This window comes from Pristiophorus japonicus, chromosome 3 (assembly GCF_044704955.1).
Source record: "Pristiophorus japonicus isolate sPriJap1 chromosome 3, sPriJap1.hap1, whole genome shotgun sequence".
NCBI lineage: Eukaryota > Metazoa > Chordata > Chondrichthyes > Pristiophoridae > Pristiophorus > Pristiophorus japonicus.
In genome coordinates, this window is record NC_091979.1 from 227,476,610 (window position 1) to 227,504,102 (window position 27,493).

General features: G+C 47.2%; 1 protein-coding gene across 2 annotated transcripts in view; it reads left to right on the forward strand.

Moving 5' to 3' along the window:
* pcgf6 (polycomb group ring finger 6) overlaps window positions 1–27,493 on the forward strand; it is a 66,393-nt gene that overhangs the window by 32,717 nt on the left and 6,183 nt on the right. The window contains exons 8-9 of one of the 2 annotated variants that reach the window (XM_070874929.1): window positions 4,786–4,884; window positions 11,781–11,867. In XM_070874929.1, coding sequence (XP_070731030.1) covers window positions 4,786–4,884; window positions 11,781–11,867 — 186 coding nt within the window. The remainder of the gene's footprint in view (window positions 1–4,785; window positions 4,885–11,780; window positions 11,868–27,493) is intronic. The other variant, XM_070874930.1, reaches the window with a different exon arrangement.

Here is a 27,493-nt window from a genome sequence, read left to right on the forward strand (position 1 = left end):
ACAACTGGCTGTTCACCCTCCCTTTTCAGAATGCCCTGCACCCACTCCGTGACATCCTTGACCCTTGCACCAGGGAGGCAACATACCATCCTGGAGTCTCGGTTGCGGCCGCAGAAACGTCTATCTATTCCCCTATCACTATTGCTCTCCCATTCTTTTTCCTGCCCTCCTGTGCAGCAGAGCCACCCACAATGCCATGGACTTGGCTGCTGCTGCCCTCCCCTGATGAGTCATCCCCCCTCAACAGTACCCAAAGCAGTGTATCTGTTTTGCAGGGGGATGACCGCAGGGAACCCTTGCACTACCTTCCTTGCACTGCTCTTCCTGTTGGTCATCCATTCCCAATCTGGCTGTGTGCCTTTTACCTGCGGTAAGACCAACTCACTAAACATGCTATTCACTTCATTCTCACATCGTGCATGCTCCAGAGTGAATCCACCCGCAGCTCCAGTGCTGCAATGCGGTCCGTCAGGAGCTGCAGGCAGATACACTTCCCGCACACGTAGTCGTCAGGGAACCGGAAGCGACCCTGACTTTTTTAGTTGCGCCCGAAAAAGCAGCCTACTCCAAAAAAAAACGGAGCAACTCCTGGCCAAAATTGAGCCCTTAAGGAGACCAAAACTGTACGCAGTACTCCAGGGGTGGCCTCACCAATACCCTATACAGTTGTAGCAGGACTTCTCTGCTTTTATACTCCATCCCCCTTGCAATAAAGGCCAACATTCCATTTGCCGCCTTGATTACTTGCTGTACCTGCATACTAACATTTTGTGTTTCATGAACAAGGACCCCCAGGTCCCTCTGTACTGCAGCATTTTGTAATCTCTCTCCATTTAAATAATAACTTGCTTTTTTATTTTTAACCAAATGGATAATCTCACACTTTCCCACATTATACTCCATCTGACAAATGTTTTGCCCACTCACTTAGACTGTCTATATCCCCTTGCAGATTTTTTGTGTCCTCACAATTTGCTTTCCCACCCATCTTTGTATCATCAGCAAACTTGGCTACATTACACTGGGTCCCTCTTATCCACCCTGCTCGTTGCATCCTCAACAAGTTCCAGCAAATTTGTCAGACATGATTTCCCTTTCATAAAACCATGCTGATGCTGCTTGACTGTATTATGTCTTTCCAAATGTCCTGCTACTGCTTCCTTAATAATGGACTCCAACATCTTCCCAATGACAGGTGTTAGGCTAACTGGTCTATAGTTTCCTGCTTTCTGTCTCCCTCCTTTCTTAAATAGGGGTGTTACATATGCGGTTTTCCAATCCACTGGGACCCTTCCAGAATCCAAGGAATTTTGGTAGATTGCAACCAGTGCATCCACTAGCTCTGCAGTCATTTCTTTTAAGACCCTAGGATGCAGGCCATCAGATCCAAGGGACTTGTCCACCTTTGGTCCCATTATTTTACTAAGTACTTTTTCTTTAGTGATAGTGATTGTTTTAAGTTACTCCCTCCCTATAGCCCCTTGATTATCTGTTATTGCGATGTTTTTAGTGTCTTCTACCATGAAGACCGATACAAAATATTTGTTCAAAGTCTCTGCCATTTTGCGGTTTCCCATTATTAATTGCCCAGTCTCATCCACTAAGGGACCAACGTTTACTTTAGCTACTCTTTTCCTTTTTATATATCTGTAGAAGCACTTGCTCTCTCTTTTTATATTTCTTGCAGTTTACTCTCATAATCTATCTTTTCTCGCTCTTATTTTTTTTACTCGGCCTCCGGCCTCCCACTAACCTTGGCAACTTTGTATGCCATTGTTTTCAATTTGATACCATCCTTTACTTCCTTAGTTAGCCATGGATGGTTCTCCCTTCTCTTAAAGTCTTTCCTTCTCACTGGAATATATTTTTGTTGAGAGTTATGAAATATCTCCTTAAATGTCTGCCACTGTTTATCATCCATCTTGCACTATAATCTATTTTCCCAGTCCACTTTAGCCAACTCTGCCTTCATACTTTTGTAATTGCCTTTATTTAAGATCAGGACACTGGTTTGAGATCCAACTTTCTCACCTTCCAACTGAATTTGAAATTCATCTGTGGATTTCCATAGTTTGTCACTTACTGGGTTGTGGCTATTTAATACCTGGCACTGTGATTTAGCAGCGTATGCCTTCAATATTTACTGACAGTTTTACAAGTTGCAACTGAAGACTATCCAAGATTCAGCATCCACTTGCTTAAAGCTATGGAAAGATTAATACTGAGCGAAGGATGAGCATGAATGAGTGCATTTGTGACTCTTTATTTCAGAATTTATTAGATTTATTCTAAAGCTGCAGCAGATTAGGATGTGTACTGTGACTCTTGTGTCGTGACTTGGCGGTTTAATCTGGTGCGCAAAAACAGCACATTGAGCTGCTGGACTCACTAATCCATTGATCAGGACTTCATTCTGTAAGGCAGAGAAGTGTCATTTCTTGTTTCTTAAACATCCACTGCGCAGCAAATGGATCCGTAATGGAAAATCATTCAGCCTATTGTCTGATGATTGAATATCCCCCTGCCTCTCCCCACTGTCGAAGCGGTGAAAGAAAGTGTTAAACGCCGAGAATCCCATCCTCCACTGCTGCATCTCCAGTTCCTGGTATAAAATGAATGTGGGGGGCGAAGGTGGGGGTGGGGTAGAGAAAAGGGTTTGGGACGTGACAACACCACTCAATTAGGAGTCTGAAACTTTCATTCCGATTCCAGTGTTGGATTTAAGGAGAAGCAGTTGGTGTTCAACACTAGATGTACTTGGTGTGTTTTTGTAAATATAATCAGATGCAAAATGCGACAATAGACCAGTGACATGTAGTGGTAGCACTATTTATAGACTGTTGAAACTGGGCGCTTTGGATGTTTGGTGTTGCACTGATTTGAAATTAGCATTCCCTTGGATGTTTGGCTTTTATCCAGCACTGCCCAACACTAAGATATATCGATGCATCTCAAGTATAATTCGGGCCCTGTCATCATCATAGGCAGTCCCTTGGAATCGGGGAAGACTTGCTTGCACTCTAAACATGAGTTCTTAGGTGACTGATACAAGAACCACAGTCCCTGTCACAGGTGGGACATAGTCGTTGAGGAAAAGGGTGGGTGGGACTGGTTTGCCACACGCTTGATTTCTGCATGCTCTCAGCGATGAGACTCGAGGTGCTCCGTGCCCTCCTGCATGCACTTCCTCCACTTAGGGCGGTCTTTGGCCAAAGACTCCCAGGTGTTGGTGGGGATGTTGCACTTTATCAGGGAGGCTTTGAGGGTGTCCTTGAAACATTTCCTCTGTCCTCCTTTGGCTCATTTGCCGCGAAGGAGTTCCGAGTAGAGCGCTTGCTTTGGGAGTCTCGTGTCAGGCATGTGAACAATGTGGCCTGCCCAGTGGAGCTGATCAAATGTGGTCAGTGTTTCAATGCTGGGGATATTGGCCTGGTCGAGGACGCTAATGTTGGTGTGTCTGTCCTCCCAGGGGATTTGCAAGATCTTGCAGAGGCATCGTTGGTGGTATTTCTCCAGCGACTTGAGGTGTTTACTGTACGTGGTCCAGGTCTCTGAACCATACAGGAGGGCGGGTACATTTCTAGAAAGTTTCCCTAGTGATTGTAAGAGCTTGGGTTTTTAGATTTTCAGCTAAAATAAGTGAAACGTTAACCTCACTTACTTAGTAAATAACTTGGTGTTTAGCATTGAACCCCGAGGAGAACATCCAGGACCTCAGCCCCTCTCCACCATTGCCACTTCGATTCTAATCCAGGCCATCATTACCTCGAGGTTCCCCACACCCATCTTACACAAAGCACAACTCACTCAAGACTGTACTGCCAGTGTCCTCACCCACTCAGCCTCCGGTCTCCATTATCCTGGCCCTCGCCAGTCCACTGGCTCCCTCTCACTGGCAATCAAATTCAAGATACTACTTCTCACTTTCAGCCCTGTTCCTCACTTGCACCATTGCTCTTCTGACACTGATTTACGCTCATACCCTGTGTGGTTGCTTTAGTTTTTGAAATCGTTTCAGCCGTGTAATTAAAGTCTGCTGCGTAATAGCTGATCACTTGCTCACATTGTGAACAATAGCACACAGGCACCTCACAGAGACAACCAACGCCCCGGGGCGGAAGGGATCTGCTCACGGACGCCCCGGGGCGGGGGGCGCGGGGGGGGTGGGAGATCTGCTCACGGACGCCCCGGGGCAGGAGGAGGGGGAGATCTGCTCACGGACGCCCCGGGGCAGGAGGGGTCTGCTCACGGACGCCCCGGGGCAGGAGGGGTCTGCTCACGGACGCCCCGGGGCAGGAGGGGTCTGCTCACGGACGCCCCGGGGCAGGAGGGGTCTGCTCACGGACGCCCCGGGGCAGGAGGGGTCTGCTCACGGACGCCCCGGGGCAGGAGGGGTCTGCTCACGGACGCCCCGGGGCAGGAGGGGTCTGCTCACGGACGCCCCGGGGCAGGAGGGGTCTGCTCACGGACGCCCCGGGGCGGGGGGCAGGGGTGTGCTCACGGACGCACCGGGGCGGGGGGCAGGGGTGGGGTCTGCTCACGGACGCACCGGGGCGGGGGGCAGGGGTGGGGTCTGCTCACAGGCGCCCGGGGGGCTCTGATAGTTTACAGCAGTTTCAAACTGAGTCTCGTGTTGTGACGTGTAATCCCACAGATAATCAGGGTGTTAATCAGGAAATGAGGGCCTGTGTCACCTATCTATGTAAGAACCGGAGTAGGCCATTCAGCCCCACAAACCTGTTCCACCTTCAACTACTCACTTGATTATCTTTGGTTTTCTTCCAGCCACTGCAGAAGAAATATGTCCGGGTGTCGGAAGAAGCAACTGTTCGACATGTTGAAAAGTTCATTAGAAAGAAGCTGGAATTGGACCCAATCTGTCAGGTAGGCTCCAAAAAACAGCTGATTGGCAAAGTATCCAAAATCTGAGTGTCCACACGGAAGGGACCATCATTCTGATCCTCCGTGTGTCTGAGAGTGGAGAGATGCGATCGCTGTGAGTGGTAGGCATTCTTCTTGAACCGTTGCAGTCCTTGTGGTGAAGGTGCTTTCTCAGTGCTGTTAGGGAGGGAGTTCCGGGATTTTGACCCAGTGACAATGAAGGAATGGCGATATATTTCCAAGTCAGGATGATGTGTGACTTGGAGGGGCACTTGAAGGTGATGGTGTTCCCGTGCACCTGCTGCCCTTGTCCTTCTAGGTGGTAGAGGTCAAGGAAGCCTTGGCAAGTTGCTGTAGTGCATCTTGTAAATGGTACACACTGCAGCCACGGTGCACCGGTGGTGGAGGGAGTGAATGTTTAAGATGGCTGAAGCGCTGCCGATCAAGTGGCCTGCTTTGTCCTGTATGGTGTCTAGCTCCTTATGTTGTTGGAGCTGCACTCATCCAGGCAAGTGGAAAGTGTTCCATCACACTCCTGACTTGTGCCTTGCAGGTGATGGTGAGGCTTTGGGAAGTCATGATGTGAGCCATTCCCTGCAGAATACTCGGCCTCTGACCTTCCACAGCGTCTCTATAGCTGTTCCAGTTCAATTTCTGGTCAAGAAGGGAAACCACGGGCGGGGAAAGAGACGATACCGGAAGTGAAAGGAAGTTTGATTGCACCAATAACTAATAGTAATACTGGTAACTCTCAGACTCCCCTCACAATGGACAATAATACAATAACTCATTCATAGTCTATATGTAACTGGTCGTAAGAGGATATAACGCCCCAATATCCTACCTGTGACAATAGTTATTCCTATAACCTGCTGATGTTCTCCCTAATGAATGATGAGAAACTAGGAACTGTGGAGGAGCAAAGAAATTTGGGAGTCCATGTACACAAATCACTGAAAAGTACTGGACAAGTATAAAAACTCATCGGAAAGGCAACTTAGAATGTTGGCCTTGATCTCAAAGGGTCTGTAATACAATGGGATAGACGTTATGCCTCAGCTGTACAAAGCCTTGGTCAGGAAGGATATATTGGCCTCTGAGGGCTGCAGCGCAGATTCACCAAATGATACCAGATTCAAAAAGTTAAATTATGAAGACAGGTCGCAAAAACTTCAGTCCAGAACTACCTCTCTCCTGTCTGTATGTTATAGATGGAGTGTTCTGTCCCAGTGCTCTGTGTCTCTCGCTCTCTGTGTTACAGTGAGGGTACCGTATATCCCAGTGCGCTCTGTCTGTCTGTCTCTCTCTCTCTCTCTCTCTCTGTCTGTCTCTCTCTCTCTCTGTCTGTCTCTCTCTGTCTGTCTGTCTCTCTCTGTCTGTCTGTCTCTCTCTGTCTGTCTGTCTCTCTCTGTCTGTCTGTCTGTCTGTCTGTCTGTCTCTCTCTCTCTCTCTCTGTCTGTCTGTCTCTCTCTCTCTCTCTCTCTCTGTCTCTGTCTCTGTCTCTGTCTCTCTCTGTCTCTCTCTGTCTCTGTCTCTCTGGCCCCAAGTTTCCACATGATTTGCTCCTGATTTTTAGGAGCAACTGGTGTAGAACGGAGTATCTTAGAAATCGGAATTCTCGACATTTAGTTTGCTCCAGTTCTAGTCAGTTAGAACAGTATCACTTTGGAACAGAATTTTTTTTTCAAAAGGGGGCATGTCCGGCCACTTACGCCTGTTTTCAAAGTTTCGCCAGTGAAAACTTACTCCAAACTAACTTAGAATGGAGTAAGTGAAGATTTTTGTACGCTCGAAAAAACTTTATCTACACTTTAGAAAATCAGGCGTAGGGAATGGTGGGGGGAAGGGTTTAAAGGGAAGTTTACAAACATTAAACACTTCAGTTTTACAAATAAAGAGCCATCATCAATAATAAATGATAAATGCATCAATAAATCAACCAATAAATCAATCAAAAAAAATTAATAAATAATTTTTGAAAAAAATCAATAAATAAAACATTTTCTACTCACCGACTGCAGCACCGGGAGTCCTCCAACAGCGTGCTGGGATGCCCCCAGTGTGTCTCTGTCAGTGTCTTTATCTCTCTGTCTGTCTGTGTGTGTCTCTCATTCTCTGTCTGTCAGTGTCTGTGTTTCTGACAGCGAGAGGGGGGGAGCAGAGGGAGGGAATGGGAGAAGGGGGGTGGAAAGGAGATGGGGGGGGGGCGGAGGGGAACGGGAGTCAGGTCGGGTCCGGTCGGGAAGCGGGAGTCGAGTCGGGTCGGGAGGAAGCAGGAGTTGGCCGTGGGAGGAGCCTTATTCACGCTGCCCCAGTGAGGCCATTCGGCCTGGGCTAGGGGCTGCGTCCTTCGGGCCCCTCCCACACAGTTTCGGGCGCCTGGAGCTACTGCACTTGCGCGCCCACTGTAGCGTGCATGTGCAGAGGTCCCGGCACTGTTTTCAGCGCAGGGACCTAGCTCCGCCCCCTACAGCTCCTGCTGCGCTGCGCCGAGGGCCAGAGGACCTGCAGAAAGGTGGAGAATCTGGAGGGTTTTTTTAGGCGCACTTTGTGGCGCGAAAAACGGGCGTCCAGGTCGGGACTGCGCTGTTCTAGGCGTGGCTCGAAACTTGGGCCCTCTGTCTCTGTCTCTCTGTATCTGTCTCTCTCTCTGTGAGGGTACAGGCGCTGTGTTATATCTCAGTGCTGTGTTATATCCCAGTGCTGACACTTGGCTGTATACATGTATTAATGTAGGAGCAGCACCTGAAACCAATCATGTTGGAAACTGAACTACTCCAGTCCATAACATTTTTCACTAATTAAACATGAGACAGATGGATCCCCTGGGAAGATGTGGGAGGAGGAGAGGGCTGCCCAGAACATGAATTTATGCAAGGCCTGAGAGCTGCAGACACACAGACCAATTTATAAACAACAGGAGTCAGGGAGCACACCCCCACGGGAAGAATCCGATTATTTGTGTTGTTCCTGCATGGATTGTGCTATCGAAGGAGCCAGAGTTGTTTTCTGGAGTGTAGGTGCTTGTGGGGCCAGTGTTTAGTTTCTCTTTCTCTTTTTCTCTCTCTCCTTTCTTTATTTATTTCATACCTTTTTTCTTTCACTCTTTCCTTTGACTTCCATTCTCTCCCTTTCTCTTTTATTTCTCTTTGTTTCATTTTCTTTTATCTCTCCCTCCTTTCATTCCCTTTTCTTTCTTTATTCCCTCTTTATTTCTTTCCTTTTTTTCCTATTGCTTTGTTTTCTTTCTCTACTCCTTCTCGCTCTTTTCTCTCCTATTTTCTCTTCCTTCATTTTTCTTTGTCAACATTTTTTCTCTCTTTGATTCTGTCGATTCTTCCCTTCTTTCTCATTCTTTTCTCATTCTCAGCTTTCTCCGTTTTCTCTTTCATTTCTCTTTCTCGCTGTTTCTTTTCTCCTTTTCTCTCCTTTCTTTGTCTTTCTTTCTTCTCCCTCTCTCTCCACATTATTTATGGAGAGAGTCTCTCTAATTGAGGCAGGTAGCTACATTTCCCCGATTTATCCATCACAAGATCTATATTTATTATTCAATGGGCCCCCATCTAACCTCCGGGTGGCATTTGCAGCCTCTACAGTAAACACGTGTGGGTTTTTGTAATTAGCTTTCGATTTTGCTCGGTGATTAAGTGCTGCCTCATCTGCAAGCTTGTGCTGCTTCGCAATTATCTGCACAAATCACACATCTGAAGGTTGCTTAAAGGCCCAAGAGATCCAGGCATCCCCGAGTGTGATAAAGATAAAAAGAATGATCTTTTAACGCATGAAATGTTGCTCCAGTCACTGTGAATTAACAACATGATGGCACTGAGTCCCAAAATATCAGAGTGTCAGCCAGGTACTGAATGGTCAGCCCCTGAACTAACTGCCCGTGGGCCGGACACTGACTGGTCAGTCCCTGAACTAACAGCCCACGGGCCAGACACTGACTGGCCGGACACGGAACTAACAGCCCGCTGGCCGGACACGGATCTGTCAGCCCCTGGACCGTGTACAGCACGCAGTTCCTTAGCCGCCAGTACTACTGACACTGGCATCTGTCCAACAACGTGGAAAATTGTCCAGGTATGTTCTATTATCCAAAAAACAGGATAAATTGAACATGGAAAATTACCACACTATCCGCCTCCTCCCAATCAGCAGTAAAGTGATGGAAGGAGTCATGAAGCAACTCCTGCAGCCTACTCACCAATGCAGGAGGCAGATAGAAAGCAGGAAACTATAGACCAGTTAGCCTAACATCTGTTGTTGGTAAAATGCTGGAGTCCATTATTAAGAAAGCAGTAACAGGACATTTGGAAAAGCATAATTCAGTTAAGCAGAGCCAGCATGGTTTTATGAAAGGGAAATCATGTTTGACAAATTTGCTGGAGTTCTTTGAGGATGTAACGAGCAGGGTGGATAAAGGGGAACCAGTGGATGTGGTGTATTTGGATTTCAAGAGGCATTCGATAAGGTGCCACATAAAAGGTTACTGCACAAGATAAAAGTTCACGAGGTTGGGGGTAATATATTAGCATGGATAGAGGATTGGCTAACTAACAGAAAGCAGAGTCAGGATAAATGAGTCATTTTCAGGTTGGCAAACAGTAACTAGTGGGGTGCCGCAGGGATCGGTGCTGGGTCCTCAACTATTTACAAACTATATTAATGACTTGGATGAAGGGACCGAGTATAATGTAGCCAAGTTTGCTGATGATACAAAGGGAGAGCAAATTGTGAGGACACAAAAAATCTGCAAAGGGATATAGACAGGCTAAGTATGTGGGCAAATATTTGGCAGATGGAGTATAATGTGGGAAAATGTGAGGTTATCCACTTTGGCAGAAATAATAGAAAAGCAAATTATTATTTAAATGGAGAACAATTGCCAAGTGCGGCGTGACCTGGGGGTCCTTGTGCATGAAACACAAAAAGTTAGTATGCAGGTACAGCAAGTAATCAGGAAGGCAAATGGAATGTTGGCCTTTATTGCAAAGGGGATAGAGTATAAAAGCAGAGAAGTCTTGCTACAACTTGGCCACACCTAGAGTACTGCATATATTTTTGGTCTCCTTATTTAAGAAAGGATATACTTGCATTGGAGGCAGTTCAGAAAACGTTCACTGGGTTGATTCCGGAGATGAGGGGATTGACTTATGAGGATAGGTTGAGTGGGCCTCTACTCATTGGAATTCAGAAGGATGAGAGGTGATCTTATCCAAACATATAAGATAATGAGGGGTCTCGACAAACTGGATGCAAAGAGGATATTTCCACTCATAAGGGAAACTAGAACTAGGGGGCATAGTCTCAGAATAAGGGGCCACCCATTTAAAACTGAGATGAGGAGGAATTTCTTCTGAGGGTTATAAATCTGTGGAATTCTCTGCCCCAGAGGAGTTGTGGAGGCTGGGTCATTAAATATATTTAAGGCGGAGATAGACAGATTTTTGAGTGATGAACGGTTGTTTTTCAGAGGAAGGTATACAGTATACAGTGGTGTTCCCCAGGGGTCGATTCTAGGACCATTGATTTTCATGATATATATAAATTATTTGATTGTGGGTGTACAGGACACAATTTCAAAATTTGCAGATGACACAAAACTTGAAATGATAGTGATAGACTTCAGGAAGACATAGACAGGCTGGTGGAATGGGCGGATGCGTGGCAGATGAAATTTAACGCAGAAAAGTGTGAAGTGATACATTTTGGTAGCAAGAATGAGAAGAGGCAATATAAACTAAATGGTACAATCCTAAAGAGGGTGCACGAACAGAGAGACCTGGGGGGTATATGTGCACAAATCGTTGAAGGTGGCAGGGCAGATTGAGAAAGCAGTTATAAAAGCTTACAGGATCCTGGGCTTCATGAATGGAGGTATAGAGTACAAAAGCGTGGAAATATGATGAACCTTTATAAAATACTGGGGGGGGGGGTCAGAGTGCGGTGTGGAGGGTCAGTGTGGGGGGGGGGTCCAGAGTGCAATGTGGAGGGTCGGGGGGGTCAGAGTGCGGTGTGGGGGGGGGGGTGGGGGAGTGCGGAGGGTCAGTGGGGGGGCGGTGGGAGTGCGGAGGGTCAGTGGGCGGGGTCAGAGTGCGGTGCGGAGGGTCAGTGGGGGGATCGGTGCGTTGCGGAGGGTCAGTGGGGGGGGTTCAAAGTGCGTTGCGGAGGGTCAGTGGGGGGGTTCAGAGTGCGGTGCGGAGGGTTAGTGGGGGGGGGTCAGCGTGCGGTGCAGAGGGTCAATGGGGGGTGGTCAGAGTGCGGTGCGGAGGGTCAGTGGGGGCAGGGTCAGTGGGTGGGGTTCAGAGTGCGGTGCAGAGGGCCAGTGTGGGGGGGGGGGGGGTTCAGAGTGCGGTGCGGAGGATCAGTGGGGGCAGGGTCAGAGTGCGGTGTGGAGGGTTAGTGGGGGCAGGGTCAGAGTGCGGTGTGGAGGGTCAGTGGGGGGGGGTTCAGAGTGCGGTGCAGAGGGTCAGTGGGGGGGTCAGCGTGCGGTGTGGAGGGTCAGTTGTGGGGGGGTCAGAGTGCGGTGCGGAGGGTCAGTGGGGGGGGGTTAGAGTGCGGTGCGGAGGGTCAGTGGGGGGGGGCGGGGTCAGTGTGTTTTGCACACATGGTATAAAGGATCGATGGATTGGAGGCGCGATGGTGAGGTGGGCACTGGTTTTGATGGTTCAGTAGTGGAGAGGCGAGTAGTTTTGGTGGGGAGCTGCTGGTTTGGGTGATACCGTTATGGAAGATGGTTCCTCTGGTTTTGCCAGTGTGTATCAGGCTTTATCTACACTATGTAAAGAGCAACCTTCACTTGAAAATGATGTCATTGCACTTGAAACTGTCACTTTTCGGGTTTACATTTAGTTAGTAAAAGTTTAATCACAGGCCATTCTTCGTGTGATTGACAGGTAGACATCATCTGCGGGAACAAGATCTTAGAACATCACCAGACCTTGAGGCACATTCGAAGCAATGTCACCCACAGCAGCATACGGGTTAGTGAAGGGCTTCTTACTTCACGGAATATCAAACAAATTCTATGCAGTGGGAATGAGTGAAAAAGACAATGTATATAGGAATCAAGTGGGAGAGTTGTAGCGGGATTCTGTACTGTAGCAGTAAGTGGGAACAGTGTAATTGGGATTGAGTACAGTGAGTGTGAATGAGAAGAGTATCAGTGGGGCTGTGAATGGGAACGGACCGATTGAGATTGAGTAGTGAGTGTGGGCAGCACCAGGAGTGACAAAAATAAGGCTGCGAAATGAGAGATCATGAGCTGCAAATTGACTTGAAATTGAGGGTGAGCACAAAGTGGTAAATATTCTGTATGATTAATTATTTGCAGTATTTACAAGCAAGCTAAAAAATAATTCAAGCTTTGACTTTGCTGTAAATGAGATGGAAATGTTAGACCTGGAAAAGGGCTAGACATAACTAAATCCCTGGGATAAGTGGTACTTGTCCCAGAGCACTGGAAGTGGGTAATGATGAAACTGTACAGGGCTCTGGTCAGACCCACCTTGAGTAGGACAAGAGGAAAAAGCAAACTTAGGGCTGAAATCAAGAAATGTTTCTGCACAAAGTGAGCGATCGACACACACAATGGACTTCCAGACACAGTAGTGGCATGAAGAACTAGGATAATTTAGGAAATGTAGGGTGGGGGGAAGGAGGGCTGTGGGCTCTGTCTGGATGATCGACGGTGGACTGAATGGTCTCCCTCATTCATACATATTGTGATCTTACCTGGAAAATTGAATCATAGCTGCCTTTGTAGAGTGGATCACCGCAGCAGCTTGTGGCAAATAAGGAGGTTAAATGGGGAAAGGTGTGATTTTAAAATGAGTGATGAATGAACATCACATGATGTGCAGTGCTGGGACTGAATGCAGAACACGTGTGCTGTAAAACATTGTCTTTGGGCTTCACTGGTAACCAGCTGCTCTGTGTCCTGAGTTTGATGCGCAGTATTTATGTACTGTTCCACTCGGGACACCCTGCTCTGCAGCTTGTGATCAATGAAGGTGTTTGCTGAATTATCTTGTGCGTTACAGGTCACAGTATCAAAGAAATACAGACTTGCGCCTGTAACCAACTCAGCACGTTCAATGCGCTTTACAGCCAGTGAGGTACATTTGAAGTGTAGTTACTGCTGTAATGTAGGAAATGCGGCAGCCAGTTTGCGCCCAGCAAGCTCCCACAAACTGCAATGTGATAATGACCAGATAATCTGTTTCAGTGATGTTGGTTGAGAGATAAATATTGGCCCAGGACACTGGGGATAACCCACCCCTGCTCTTCCTCAAAATGGTGCTATGGGATCTTTTACGTCCACCTGAGAGAACAGATGGGGCCTCAGTTTAACGTCTCATCCAAAAGACGGCCACTCTGACAGTGCAGCACTACCTTAGTACTGCCTTTCCAACAGTGCAACACTGCCTCAGTACTACCCCTCTGACAGAGCAAATATTCCCTCAGTACTGCCCCTCCGACAGTGCAGCGCTCTCTCAGTACTGCAGTCAGCCTAGATTTTTGTGCTTATGTCTCTACAGTGGGACTTGAGCCCACAACCTTCTGACTCAGAGGTGAGAGTGCTACCCGCTGAGCCACAGCTGACCTCATTAAAAGGTCAATAACTGGCTGAGGTTGAATCACCTTGTTCTGTCAGGTAATCGATTTAAAGAATCCAATCGCTCACTGTTCACTCGCATCAAACACAGTCCACAATCAATAAGAAGGAACAGCGGGCAGCCTGGGGCAGAGCCCCTCGCTGCAGAGGAGGGCGTCGTACAGCATCCCGACTCTGTGACTAAATGCTCCTCATGGTGTCCCAGCCACGAGTGCCTTACTGTAGCATAGAGCTCCATCCAAGAGTCCAACCAAGATGGGCTTTCTGCAGCACAGGCTACGTCCTGTTCCACAGGCTAGCAGTGCCACACTTCCCCTTCGAGGTGGGCTAAGTGCGAATGGCAGTGAGAGGGAGTCAATCTCGTGCAGTCCCAAGCGGGAAACAAGTGCCGAGTCACAGCGCTGCCTAGTTCCGATCAAATAACTATTACACATTCCACCATTTACCTCTAGTCTGGGGCTTTGGCTCATCACTAAAGGATTAAGGGAGAATCTCAGCTGTTACACTTTCAGCTTTCTCCCTGCTTGGGGGATGTTAAGTCTTTGTTGGCGATGTTAAGAGTGTGCTCTGAATGTCACGCTGCATATAAATGAATGCTCCTGCTGTGTGAACTGTGCCTGATCTTTAAAAAGGTCAGCTGTACATGTGCAGTAACCAAGGAAACTGTCTCCTGGGGCAAGGCCCGATAAATGGAAAATGTATTTAATTCTTATTTCCTGATTAGTGGGTGACCTGTTCGCTGCCCTGCCTATTTGATGATGGAGGCAGACTGGAGGTAACTGGTCAATTTACAGAATTGCTTTGTGCAGGTGCGTGTGTGCATGTTCTGCAGATTTAAACCGTTACTGGGAAATCACACAGCTTATTCCCACATTGTACAGGAACTGTTTTCTGATTCACACTGTTCCCTGGACTGTGGTGTGGAATTGTTTTGGGTATTTTTTGGAAGGTCAGAATCCTTCTTGATTAGAATCTTGGGGCTCAAGTTTCGGCTCGAGTTTCTCCTATTATTTTTGGAGCAACTAGTTTAGAATGGAGCATCTTAGAAATTGCAATTCTCGGCATTTAGTTTGCTCCAATTCTAGTGAGTTACAATAGTTTCATTTTAGAACAGTTTTCTTTTCAAAAGGGGGCGTGTCCCGCCACTTACACCTGTTTTGCAAGTTAGGCAGTGAAAACTTACTCAAAACTAACTTAGAATAGAGTAAGTGTAGATTTTTGTGCGCTCAGAAAACCTTGCCGACATTTTATAAGTTAGGCGCAGGGAACGAGAGATTGGGGGGGTGGGGGTGGCGTGAAGGGATGTTAGGGAATTTTACAAGCATTTAACACTTCACTTCTACAACTAAAGAGCTATCGTGAATAATAAATGATAAATAAATCAAATAAAAAATAAATTAAATTTTCCTACCTGTCTGAAGCAGCAGCAGCAGGTACCGCGAGTTTGGCCGTCCAGCCAGGGGATAGGGGCGGCGAGAGCAACGGCCGTATAGCCCGGCAGCAGCAGGTACCGCGAGTTTGGCCGTCCAGCCAGGGGATAGGGGCGGCGAGAGCAACGGCCGTACAGCCCGGCAGCAGCAGGTACCGCGAGTTTGGCCGTTCAGCCAGGGGATAGGGGCGGCGAGAGCAACGGCCGTACAGCCCGGCAGCAGCAGGCGCCAAGCTGCAAAGACGAGTTCGGCCGTCCAGCCAGGGGATATAGGCGGCGAGAGCGAGTTCAGAACAGCCCGGCAGCAACAGCAGGCTCCGAGCTGCGAAGACGAGTTTGGCCGTTCGGCCAGGGGATAGGGGTGGCGTGCAAAGCACCGGGAGGGAGAGCCAGCCAGCCAGCAAGTTTAAAAGTTTAATTTGTTCTTCAAGTATGGGTGCTGTATTATCAACACCACGGATTATGCAATGGTTCTCCATCAATTCACTGCATAGGAGAGAATTGATTTAGAGCTCACCGCACCCGGAACGTCATAGCCCGTAGGCTGATGGGCAGGAGGCCTAACCCACGTCGGCAATATCGATCCAGGCGTTCATACCTGGACCTGTGCGAGGCTGATTGTGTCAAAAGGCTGCGTTTCCGCAGAGAAATTGTCGTTGAGATCTGTGATATGCTGAGAACAGATTTATAGCCAAGAAGCAGAACGCCAACTGCCTTGTCTGTTTAAGTGAAGGTTACAGCTGCACTTTCCTTCTATGCCTCGGGATCGTTTCAAGCTGCAACTATAGATATGTGCGCCATCTCTCAACGTGCAATACATGTCTGCGTTTACCAGGTCACGGCTGCACTGTATGCGTGGAGGAATTACTTCATCGAGTTCCCAATGACCGGCCAAGCAATACATGACAGGGCTGTGGGTTTCTCCAGGATTGCTGGCTTCCCAAAGGTACAGGGTTGCATTGATTGTACCCACATCGTCTTGCGAGCACCTGTGGAGGATTCGGAGCAGTACAGGAATAGAACAGATTTCCACTCCATTAATGTGCAGCTCGTGTGTGATGACAAGCAGCGTATTATGTCAGTCGATGCGAGATACCTTGGCAGCGCCCATGATGCGTTCATCCTACGCGACAGCGTTATGTCTGACATGTTTCAACAGCAGCCAGAAGGGCAGAGCTGGCTACTGGGAGACAAAGGGTACGGCCTCGCCACCTGGCTCATGACGTCCCTACATGTAACATGGACGGAAGCTGACCATCAATACAACATATCGCACATTGCGATACGCAGCATCATAGAGAGGACCATTGGCATCTTGAAACAGCGTTTCCGATGCCTGGACCATTCCGGAGGCCGCTTGCAATACTCCCCTGAGATTGTCGGTCAGTTCACTGTTGTGTGCTGCATACTGCATAACTTTGCCATCATGAGGCAGCAGGAGCTGGTAGTGGAACCAGAAGACCCACATGAGGGGAGAGTGCCTGATGATAGTAATTTGGAAGAGCAGGATGAGGATGATGACGACGATCAGGAAAGCATGCAAGTGCCTGATGCCGGAGCACGAGGTCGGAGAAGGGCAGTCCGTCATGCTCCTTTGAGTATTGCTCGAGCTCTGCGCCAGCAGCTCCTCCGTGAACGCGTCAATTACTGATGTCTGAGGGCTCTGCTACAACTGTTGCGAATGGACATGTTTATATTTTGGAGTTGTTCCTATGTTGTGTTGTGTTAATGGAACATGATTCAGTTTTAATGAAAAAATATTTTATTGAAAAGTTCACGTTAATGTAATAAAATATTTGTTGTATCAAACTTTACTTTTTAAATATGACTCTTAACATCACTGAAACTTCAAGATCACTTTTTAGGTGCAAAATTAAATAAGTTACAAAATGTGAGAGCATTTACACTATAAGATCACTTAAAAACCCTAAGATCACTTAAGTTGTAAAGTTACAAAACTTAGAAAACAATTTCAATTTGAAAAAAGTTACTACAGTTACATCAAGAACAAGAACAAAAGCAGCAAAGAAAGGCTGCAACTTTCATCCACATCTCGGTGAATGTTCACTTCATCATGGGGATGTCATTTGATTGGTCGGGCTTTGTGCCCTTATTGCAGCAGCTACCTCCATGAGGGCCTGTGCCGTCACTTGCATGCCCTCCCAGCCGTCACTTGCATCCCCTCCCTGACGGCCTGTGCCGGCACTTACATCCCCTCCCTGATGACCTGCGGCGTCACTTGCACTCCCTCAGACATTCCATCCCTCATTTCCCGTGTCATTACTGCTATTTCTCCCGTCAGTACCGTTACCTCTTCACCCACTGCACTGACGCTGCCCACGACTGATCGGGTAAGGTCATTGCTCTCCACACCCAATGCCACAACCTGAGTCACATCTGTTGCCGCTGCATCTCAGGAGAGTGTGTTTCCAATCTCCTTCTCCTCTGCCTGGGTCTGTCTCGCGGCACCACTCCAGCGGGAGGCGCAGGCTGGGACGGTGGGACCCTGGGTGTTCCAAACGCAACCACTCCCATGAGAGCCGCGGGCTGGGATGATGGGGCCCTGGGTCTTGCATTCGGCACCACTTCAGTGGGAGCCGCGGGCTGGGATGATGGGGCCCTGGCTCTTGCATGCGACACCACTCCAGTGGGAGGTGCAGGCTGGGACATTGGGGCAGTGGGTGTAAACTGCTGCATTACACCAGCAGCACCACTGGGACCCGCAATGTCGGAATCTGTGAAACCATGGAAGGTGGAACCAGAACCTTATGGAAGTGGGAGGCACAGGCTGGGACGGTGGGGCAGTGGGTGTAAACTGCTGCATTACTCCAGCAGCACCCCTGGGACCCGCAATGTTAGAATCTGTGAAACCGTGGAAAGTGGAACCAGAACCTGTGCAAGGGTTTGAAACACTGATATCCGTTGATGTGGACTCATAAATATTAAGTTCTAAGGTTTCCCCTGAAGACATTTCAGTCCACGCCTGCAGCCACCCTTGGTCTGGATCATCCGCTTCTGGTTCTTCTTCTAGATCTTCAGGATTGGCATCATCTTCTGCAAAATATATCAGAACAGTTAAATGTTTAGCAGCACAGGAGGGGCAGGATGGATGGCATGAGTACTCTCACACATAGCAGGCGAGGCAGCAGGTTGATTTGAAGGGCCACGATGCATTTTCAGGACTTGCGCTCTCCCTCGCATGTGGGCCCAGCTTGTGCTGTACTGATTGCTTTTCTCCATGTACGACTCATCAAAGCAGCGACCCTCTGTTCCAAGAGTGTCAGTGGATGCAGATTTGGCACGCCTCCTCCTGTTCGAGTTTTTTCCCTTTAGTTGTGGACCAATTTCTTCTGCAAAGATTAAAATATAACTTTTTACAGAGTGTGTCTTTCTGCAGGGTGGTACATATACAGATGGTCACATTTACAATTAAGATTCTATTGAAAAATGAAAATATTACTTACACTAACTACTTGACCAAGGTTGTGCCATTTCTTTTTACACTGGTATGCACTACTGAGCAGTAATCTTCCGCAACTTGGTTCCAGCATTTCTTCATTTCTTTGGGTGGTACTTTTGTGCGACCTCTGTCGCTGGTATCCAGCTCCTGCCATCTCTGCTCAATTACGTTAACTAATGTCTCCACTTCCTCATGCAAGAAATTCTTTGTTCTTGGTGGACGTTGTTCCATTGCTGTATTGAATTGACACTCTGATTTTTCAAAGCACACAGTCCTTATTTTGCATGCACCTATGCAGCACTTGTTCTGGAAGTTTAGCAGCAACAAACAGCACTCACTGATTTCAGCAGGCGATTTCTTCCACTCCTTCAGGCACAAAAAATCACTCAAGCCTTTCCACAGCTCCACAAAAGCAAATGGCACTGTTCTTCGTCTACCTTTAAAAATGGCCGAGTACCAATGTTTGTGCCCCACTGTGCATGCGCGCACGCTCCAGCGCGCATGCTCAGGGCTGCCGGCACTAAATGTGCTGCTGTGAGCTAGCCCCTCCCCCCTGCCAGCAGTTCTTCGGCGCGACACCTTGGCCCCACCCCCAGCAGCACCTGCTGCGCTGCGCCGCGCCGACCTGGAACGGGCCCAAAAAATATCACAGAAAACGAAGGTAGGTAATAGACGCACTTTTCGTTATACGAAATAGGCGTGCCTCTCTGAGGTGCGGTGTTCTAAGGGAAAGCCGAAACTTGAGCCCATAGAATCTCTGAGGCCATTCGACCCATTGTGCCTGTGCTGGCTGTTTGAAAGAGCGATCCAATTAGTCCTACTCTTTCCCCATCGCCTTCTAAAGTTTTCCCCTTCCAGTATTTATCCAATTCACTCCTCCTTTCGTACAGTAGTAGCAAAGCAAATCTAATGTCAATATCTAAGCCAAAGCTTCCGGTGTAACAGCGTGAATATCTTGCAGGCTGCCTGCAAATTTCCCCTGAGGGCAGTGCTCAATGATGTGCTCCAGGGTCTGATTAGGAGCTCCACAGTAACATGATGGGGATGCGTTAATCTTCCATCTATGGAAAAGGTGGCAGCATCTGCCATGACCAGTTCTGAGGCAGTTGATGGTTATCTACTGCTTGTGAGGAAGGTTTTCCTGTGAGGTCCTCTATAAGGAATCCATTCTGTATGTCACAGTTCTTCTAAGCATTTCATCATCGGTCAAAATGGTTTACTAGATTTGAGTCATGTTGGTGGTAGGTTGTTCACATCGGCCTGGATCAGCATGTCTTAAGAACATGAAATAGGAGCAGGAGTAGGCCATACAGCCCTTCGAGCCTGCTCCACCATTCAGTAAGATCACGGCTGATCATCGACCTCAACTCCACTTTCCCGCCCGATCTCTATATCCCTTGATTATCCTAGACTCCAAAAATCTAGCGATCTCAGCCTTGAATACACTCAACAACTGAGCATCCACAGCCCTCTAGGGCAGAGAATTCCAAAGATTCATAACCCTCTGAGTGAAGAAATTCCTCCTCATTTCTGTCGTAAACCCCTTATCTTGAGACTGTAACCCCTAGTTCTAGACACTCCAGCCAGGGGAAAACAACCTCTCAGCATCTACCCTGTCAATCCTCTTCAGAATCTTATATGTTTCAATGAGATCACCTCTCATTCTTCTAAACTCCAGAGAGTATAAGTCCATTTTACACAATCTCTCATCATAAGACATCCCTCTCATCCCAGGAATCAATCTAGTGAACCTTTGTTGCACCATCTCCAAGACAAGTATATCCTTCGCTGGATAAGGAGACCAAAACTGTGCACAGTCCTCCAGGTGTGCTCTCACCAGGGCCCTGGACAATTGTAGCAAGACTTCCTTACTCTCATACTCCAACCCCCTTGCAATAAAGGCCAACATGCCATTTGCCTTATTGCTTGCTGTACCTGCATGCTAGCTTTCTGTGTTTCTTGCATGAGGACACCCAAATCTCTCTGAACACCAACATTTAAAAGTTTCTCACCATTTAAAATATATTCTGTTTTTCTATTCTTCTTTCAGAGTGGAAAGGTACACATTTCTCTACATTATACTCCATCTGCCACCTTGCTGCCCACTCACTTAGCCTATCTATATCACTTTGCAGACACTTTGTGTTCTCCTCACAGCTTACTGTCCCACCTAGCTTTGTATCGTCAGCAAACTTGAATACATTACATTCTGGTCCTTTCATCTAGGTCATTAATATAGATTGTAAATAGCTGAGGCCCCAGCACTGATCCTTGCGGTACCCCCACTAGTTACAGCCTGACAATCTGAAAATCACCCGTTTACCCCTACTCTGGTTAATGGACAAAAAACAATCATCTATCTATGCTAATACCATTACCTCCAATCTCATGATACCTTATCTTGTGTAATAATCTTTTATGTGGCACCTTACCGAATGCCTTTTGGAAATCCAAATATACTGCATCCACTGGTTTCTATTTATCTACCCTGCTAGTTACATCCTCAAAAAAACTCTAATAAATTTGTCAAAGAAGATTTCATTTTCATAAAACCTTGTTGACTCTTCCTAATTATGTTATGATTTTCTAAGTGCCCTGATACCACTTCCTTAACGATGGATTCCAGCATTTTCCTGATGACCGATGTCAGGCTAACTGGCCTGTAGTTTCCCTCCTTTCTTGAATAGCGGTGTTACATTTGCTTCCTTCCAATCCCCTGGGACCGTTCTAAAATCTAGGGAATTTTGTAAGATCAAAACCAATGCATCCACTATCTCTGCAGCCACCTCTTTTAGAACTCGAGGATGTGGGTCCAGGGGATTTGTCGGCTTTTAGTCCCATTAGTTTCTCTAGTACTTTTTCTCTACTTGTATGAATTACATTAAGTTCTTCACCCTTATTAGACCTTTCGTTTCTCACCATTTTAGGTATGCTTTTTGCATCTTCTACAATGAAGACAGATACAAAATATTTGTTTAACGTTTCTGCCATTTCCTTATTCCCCCAAATAATTTCTTCTGCCTCAACCTCTAAGGGATCAACGTTTACTTTTCCTTTACTCTCTTCCTTTTTCCATACTTGTAGAAGCTCTTACGATCTATTTTTATATTTCTTGCTAGTTTTTGCTCCGTCTATTTTTTTCCTTTTTATCAATTTTTTGGTCATCCTTTGCTGGTTTCTGAAACTCTCCCAATCCTCAGGCTTACTACTATTCTTCGCAAAGTTATAAGCTTCTTTCAATCTAATGCTATCCTTAACTTCTTTAGTTGGTCATGGATGGATCACTTTTCCTGTGGAGTTTTTGTTTCTCTGGAATGTATTTTTGTTGAGAATTATGATATATTTCTTTAAATGCTAGTCACTTCTTATCTACTGCCATATCTTTTCATCTATTTTTCCAATCTACCTTCGTCAACTCGCCCTTCCTACCTATGTAATTGGCTTTATTTAAGTTTAAGATTCTAGTTTTGGACTGAGGCAAATCACTCAAAACGTAATGAAAAATTCTGTCGTATTAGGATGGTGTAGTGGTTGTATTCTCTGGAGACTGCATATTCACGGCGTAGGTGTGGTGGTGCGATGTTTGCAAGCACGGGGAGCCAAGGTGTTGGTGTCGATAAAAGCGTATCGGTGATAATTCTCAGTAGAATTCAGCTGGACATCAACGGATTTGACAAATTCACTCTTGAAAGGTACTATTGTATCTGCTTCCACTGCCTTTGCAAACAGTCCATTCCAGATCATCATAACTTGCTGCATTAAAAGAAAATGTTTCCAAATGCCACCTCTGGTTCTTTTGCCAGTCACCTTAAATCTGTGTCCTCTGGTTACCGACCCTCCTGCTTCCTCTCAATCCCCCTCGTTACCCGAGGCCGCACCTCACCTGGGGAGTGTGGGGGTGACCAGCAGCCTTTGTCTGTCCAGTTCTTGGATAATTTCCCATTCTTTTCCTAATCCCCGAGGAAAGCGCTCAGCCTCTCCTGGGCAAAGATCAGTGACCGAGTGCGCACGTACACAGGAAGGTGCCTCCTCCCAAGCTTCAACACAGGAGACCTAACGGGAAGGACTTTGTACAGAAAACAGCCCAGCTCTCTACCTGTCTGTACCTGGGTGAAAAGCCAGGAGCTGGTTGGATATTGCTGCTGTTGAAATGAGGATATCTGACTATTCTTGGCTCGCTCATGTATAATGTGAGAGATACAGGGCAAGACTATTGGGTGGGGCATCAAAGACTCGTCGCTGAGTCCGGGTTACAAGCCCGCTCTTCAGTACTTTGGGCCGTTTCTGTATTTGTAATCATTGGTCCCCATCCCCATAGTGCAGGTGAATGGATTCAACTCTGACCCCTCCCCCCTCCCCCCCCCCCCCCCCCGCCCCACACACACACACACACACACACACACACACACAACCCCCCCACTGACGGAGCAGAGGAATGACTCTGCATGTGGCAAGTAGAAATGGAAGCAAAAATTAGTAGCAATTCTATGCAGCTTTGCAGAGTGTTGGGGGAGGAAGCAAGTCGACACCAAGGAGGAACAATCGGCCAGCATGGCAGTGCCCATCCCTCCCCGCCCCATCTCATCCCACATCAGCAGCACCTCCTGCTGAGAGAAAATGGGAGCAAAGTTAAAGTCAATATTAAAGGCAGAAGAAGGGCTAGTGATTGGGAGCGTTTGATTAGAGCAGGACCTCTCTAAGACAGACGGACCTGTGGAGTTTAGCATGTGTTTTTATTTCTGATTTCCAGCATTTTCAGTTTTTACAAAATCAAAGAGTTGGGTTAATCTTTCAGGTGAGCAATGAATGACCCTCAATTACATTATTCTTTATCTCAATGAATTTCTTCAGGCAGATTTTCTGTCCCCTTCCTCTGACTATATTGTTGGTGTGGCATGGAGGAGGTTCTAAACACGAACATGCAGCAACATTTGTTGACCCAGGATTGCTGTCCCTCCCACAACAGGTTAAGTTTGTCTGTTTAAATGCTCCTCTTTACCTCTCCTGTTGGTGTATTGATGGTGTGCTGTTGGTGGGGGAGTGTAGTATTCCAAACACAGATAGCATGCTACAGTATAGCTCTGTGCCTCTCACAACATCTGCAACCCCAGAATGGAGCTGAAAGCCACAGTAAAATCAGGGCTGTTTCTGTTGCCTCTTCAATGGGAACTAGAACATTGCCCTACATTGGCTCCCAGTCTCATCCTGTTTTCAAATCCCTCCAGCCCCATAACACCCCCCCCACCCCCTCCAAGATCTCTGCGCTCCTCCAATTCTGGACTTTTGCGTACCCCTGATTTTAATTACTCCACCATTGGTAGTTGTGCCTTCTGTTGCCTAGGCCCTAAGCTGTGGAATTCCCTCCCTAAACCCCTCTGCCTCTCCACTCTCTCCTCCTTCAAAACACGCTTTAAAACCTAGCTCTTTGACCAAACTTTTGGTCGCCTGTACTAATATATCCTTATATGGCTCAGTGTCAAATTTTGTTTGCTAACGCTCAAGACAGGTGGATGGAGTTGATATAGATCAGCCGTCTCCTAATTGAATGGTGGAACAGCCTCAAGTGGCTGGCTGAATGACCTCCTCCTGTTCCATGTTCCTTCCTCTGATCCTCAGAAGCACCTTATAATGTTTTACTACTTTAAAGGCGGTATATAAATGCCAGTTGTTGTTGTAGAACATGCTAAAAGGAGACTGGACTTGGAAGTCAGTGGTCTGTCCTTGAGACCACCACCCTTCTCAACACGAGCGGTAACGTGAAAGCTCCTTTTGTTCCTGCAGTCGCACAGGTACGAAGATAATTTGACTATGGGAGCGTCTCCCTGGAGTGTGACTGTAATGGAAAGTGAGTGAAATGCTGCATGTTCAGGGACTGGGGCGAGCCTGGCTGCTCTCTGGAGGTAACTTTTTTTACAGCCGTGCGGCAAGGCTAGAGGGCACTGAACTCACTTTATCAAAGCAGCATGACAAAGGAAAGGTGGGCAGAGCCCTTGTTTTGTACAATTTCTGGTCTTTTGTGATGAAAGCTGATGTGGGGGGGATTTGTATATTTATATATATATATAGTAAATTAATTGAAGATTATCGGTAGAACTATTAACTAGGTATTGGTGAGGCCACACCTGAAGTACTGCGTACACTTTTTTGGTCTCCGTATTTAAGGAAGCATAGAAACATAGAAAATAGATGCAGGAGTAGGCCACTTGGCCCTTCGAGCCTGCACCGCCATTCAATAAGATCATGACTGATCATTCCCTCAGTAACTCTTTTCTGATTTCTCTCCATACCCCTTGATCCCCTTAGCCGTAAGGGCCATATCTAACTCCCACTTGAATATATCCAATGAATTGGCATCAACAACTCCCTGCAGCAAGGAATTCCATAGGTTTAACAACCTTCTGAGTGAAGAAGTTTCTCCTCATCTCAGTCCTAAATGGCCTACCCCTTATCCTAAGACTATGTCCCCTGGTTCTGGACTTCCCCAACATCGGGAACATTCTTCCCGCATCTAACCTCTCCAGTCCCGTCAGAATCTTATATGTTTCTATGAGATCCCCTCTCATCCTTCTAAACTCCAGTGAATAAAGGCCCAGTTGATCCAGTCTCTCCTCATATGACAGTCCAGCCATCCCTGGAATCAGTCTGGTGAACCTTCGCTGCACTCCCTCGATAGCAAGAACGTCCTTCCTCAGATTAGGAGACCAAAACTGAACACAATATTCCAAGTGAGGCCTCACTAAGGCCCTGTACAACTGCTGTAAGACCTCCCTGCTTCTGTACTCAAATCCCCTAGCTATGAAGGCCAACATACCATTTGCCTTCTTCATTACCTGCTGTACCTGCATGCCCACTTTCAGTGACTGATGAACCATGACACCCAGGTCTCGTTGCACCTCCCCTTTTCCTGATCTGCCGCCATTTAGATAATAATCTGCCTTCGTGTTTTTGCCCCCAAAATGGATAACCTCACATTTATCCACGTTATACTACATCTGCCATGCATTTGCCCACTTACCCAACCTGTCCAAGTCACCCTGCAGCCTCTTAGCGTCCTCCTCACAGCTCACACTGCCACCCAGTTTAGTGTCATCCGCAACCTTGGAGATATTATACTTAATTCCTTCATCTAAATCGTTAATGTATATTGTAAAGAGCTGGGGTCCCAGCACTGAGCCCTGCGGCACTCCACTAGTCACTGCCTGCCATTCTGAAAAGGACCCGTTTATCCCGACTTTCTGCTTCCTGTCTGCCAACCAGTTCTCTATCCACGTCAGTACATTACGCCCAATTTTGCACACCAATCTCTTGTGCGGAACCTTGTCAAAAGCCTTTTGAAAGTCCAAATACATCACATCCACTGGTTCTCCCTTGTCCACTCTACTAGTTATATCCTCAAAAAATTCTAGAAGATTCGTCAAGCAGGATTTCCCTTTCATAAATCCATGCTGACTTGGTCCGATCCTGTCACTGCTTTCCAAATGCCCTGCTATTTCATCCTTAATGATTGATTCCAACATTTTCCCCACTCCTGATGTCAGGCTAACCGGTCTATAATTACCCGTTTTCTCTCTCCCTCCTTTTTTATACTTGCATTGGAGGCTGTTCAGAGAAGGTTCATTAGGTTGATTCCAGAGATGAGGGGGTTGACTTATGAAGAAAGGTAGAGTAAGTTGAGCCTCTACTCATTGGAACGAATAAGATAATGAGGGGGATCGACGAAGTGGATGCAGAGAGGATATTTCCACTCAGAGGAAACTAGAACTAGGGGACATAGTCTTAGAATAAGGGGCCGCAGTTTAAAACTGAGACGAGGAGGAATTTCTTCTCTCCAACAGTTGTAAACCTGTGGAATTCTCTGCTCCAGAGAGCTGTGGAGGCTGAGTCATTGAATATATTTAAGGCGGAGATTGATAGATTTTTGAGCAATAAGGGAATAAAGGGTTATGGGGAGTGGGCAGGGAAGTGGAGCAGAGTCCATAATCAGATCTGCACACCTAATCGTATTGAATGGCGGAGCAGGCACGAGGGGTCAAATGGCCTATTCCTGCTCCTATTTCTTATGTTCTTCTTAAATGCTGGAAATTGTCATGGATCTCATCCTTCGTTACAGAATCATTATTTCTGTCTATATTGGAAAGATATTACCGTGCTGTGGGCCGGAATTACAGGCAGATATCGGCGACCACTCGAACTTGCATAAGGCGGTCCCCCCACAGCCAATGGGAAGCTGTCTAATAACAAACAAAATAAATACCTGATCGTAGTAACCTCCATGGGTTACGCTGCAAGTGCACCCTGCTGCCCGTGTCCTAACTCGCACTAAGTCCTGCTCATCCCTCCCACCCCCCACGCTGGCTGACCTACAATGGCTCCTGGTCTGGCAATGTCTCGATTTCAAAATTCTCATCCTTGTGTTCAAATCCCTCCATGGCCTCGCTCCTCCCTATCTCTGTAATCTCCTCCAGCCCCACAACACCCCGAGATCTCTGCACACCTCCAATTCTGGCCTCTTGTCCATCCTCGATTTTAATCGCTCCACCATTGGTGGCCGTGCCTTCAGCTGCCTGGGCCCTAAACTCTGGAATTCCCTCCCGAAACTACTCCACCTCTCCTCCTTTAAGACGCTCCTTAAACCTACTCTTTGACTAAGCTTTTGAGCTCCTAATATCTCCTTATGTGGCTCGGTCCAAATTTTGTCTGATTTGCGCTCCTGTGCCATAGACTGCGAGCCGTGCTCCAGTATCGGCCCACCACTGCCAGTGGCAGTGAAGGGCACCACTGCCCTCGCTTTTTGTGTCTGGATTCTTCAGGTGCCTACCAGTAACATCATGTCTGCCAGGCTGCTGACTGCAGGCACATAATAAATCCATCAATGTGCGATATGTCATCTGCCCACTCCAGTGGCCAACCTCACCCTACCCACTATTATCCAATGCTGCATCTCAATTTTCATTTATCCATTTCCTCACCTCTGATGAACCAGCATGAGACAAGAGGAAGAATATTCTCTGGGCACATAACTGCTCAAGTGCTGCTCAGTATTTATCTCCGTTTATTGTGGAGCTTAACTATTGTCACCAGCTCTGCCTCGACCCCTGCCCCC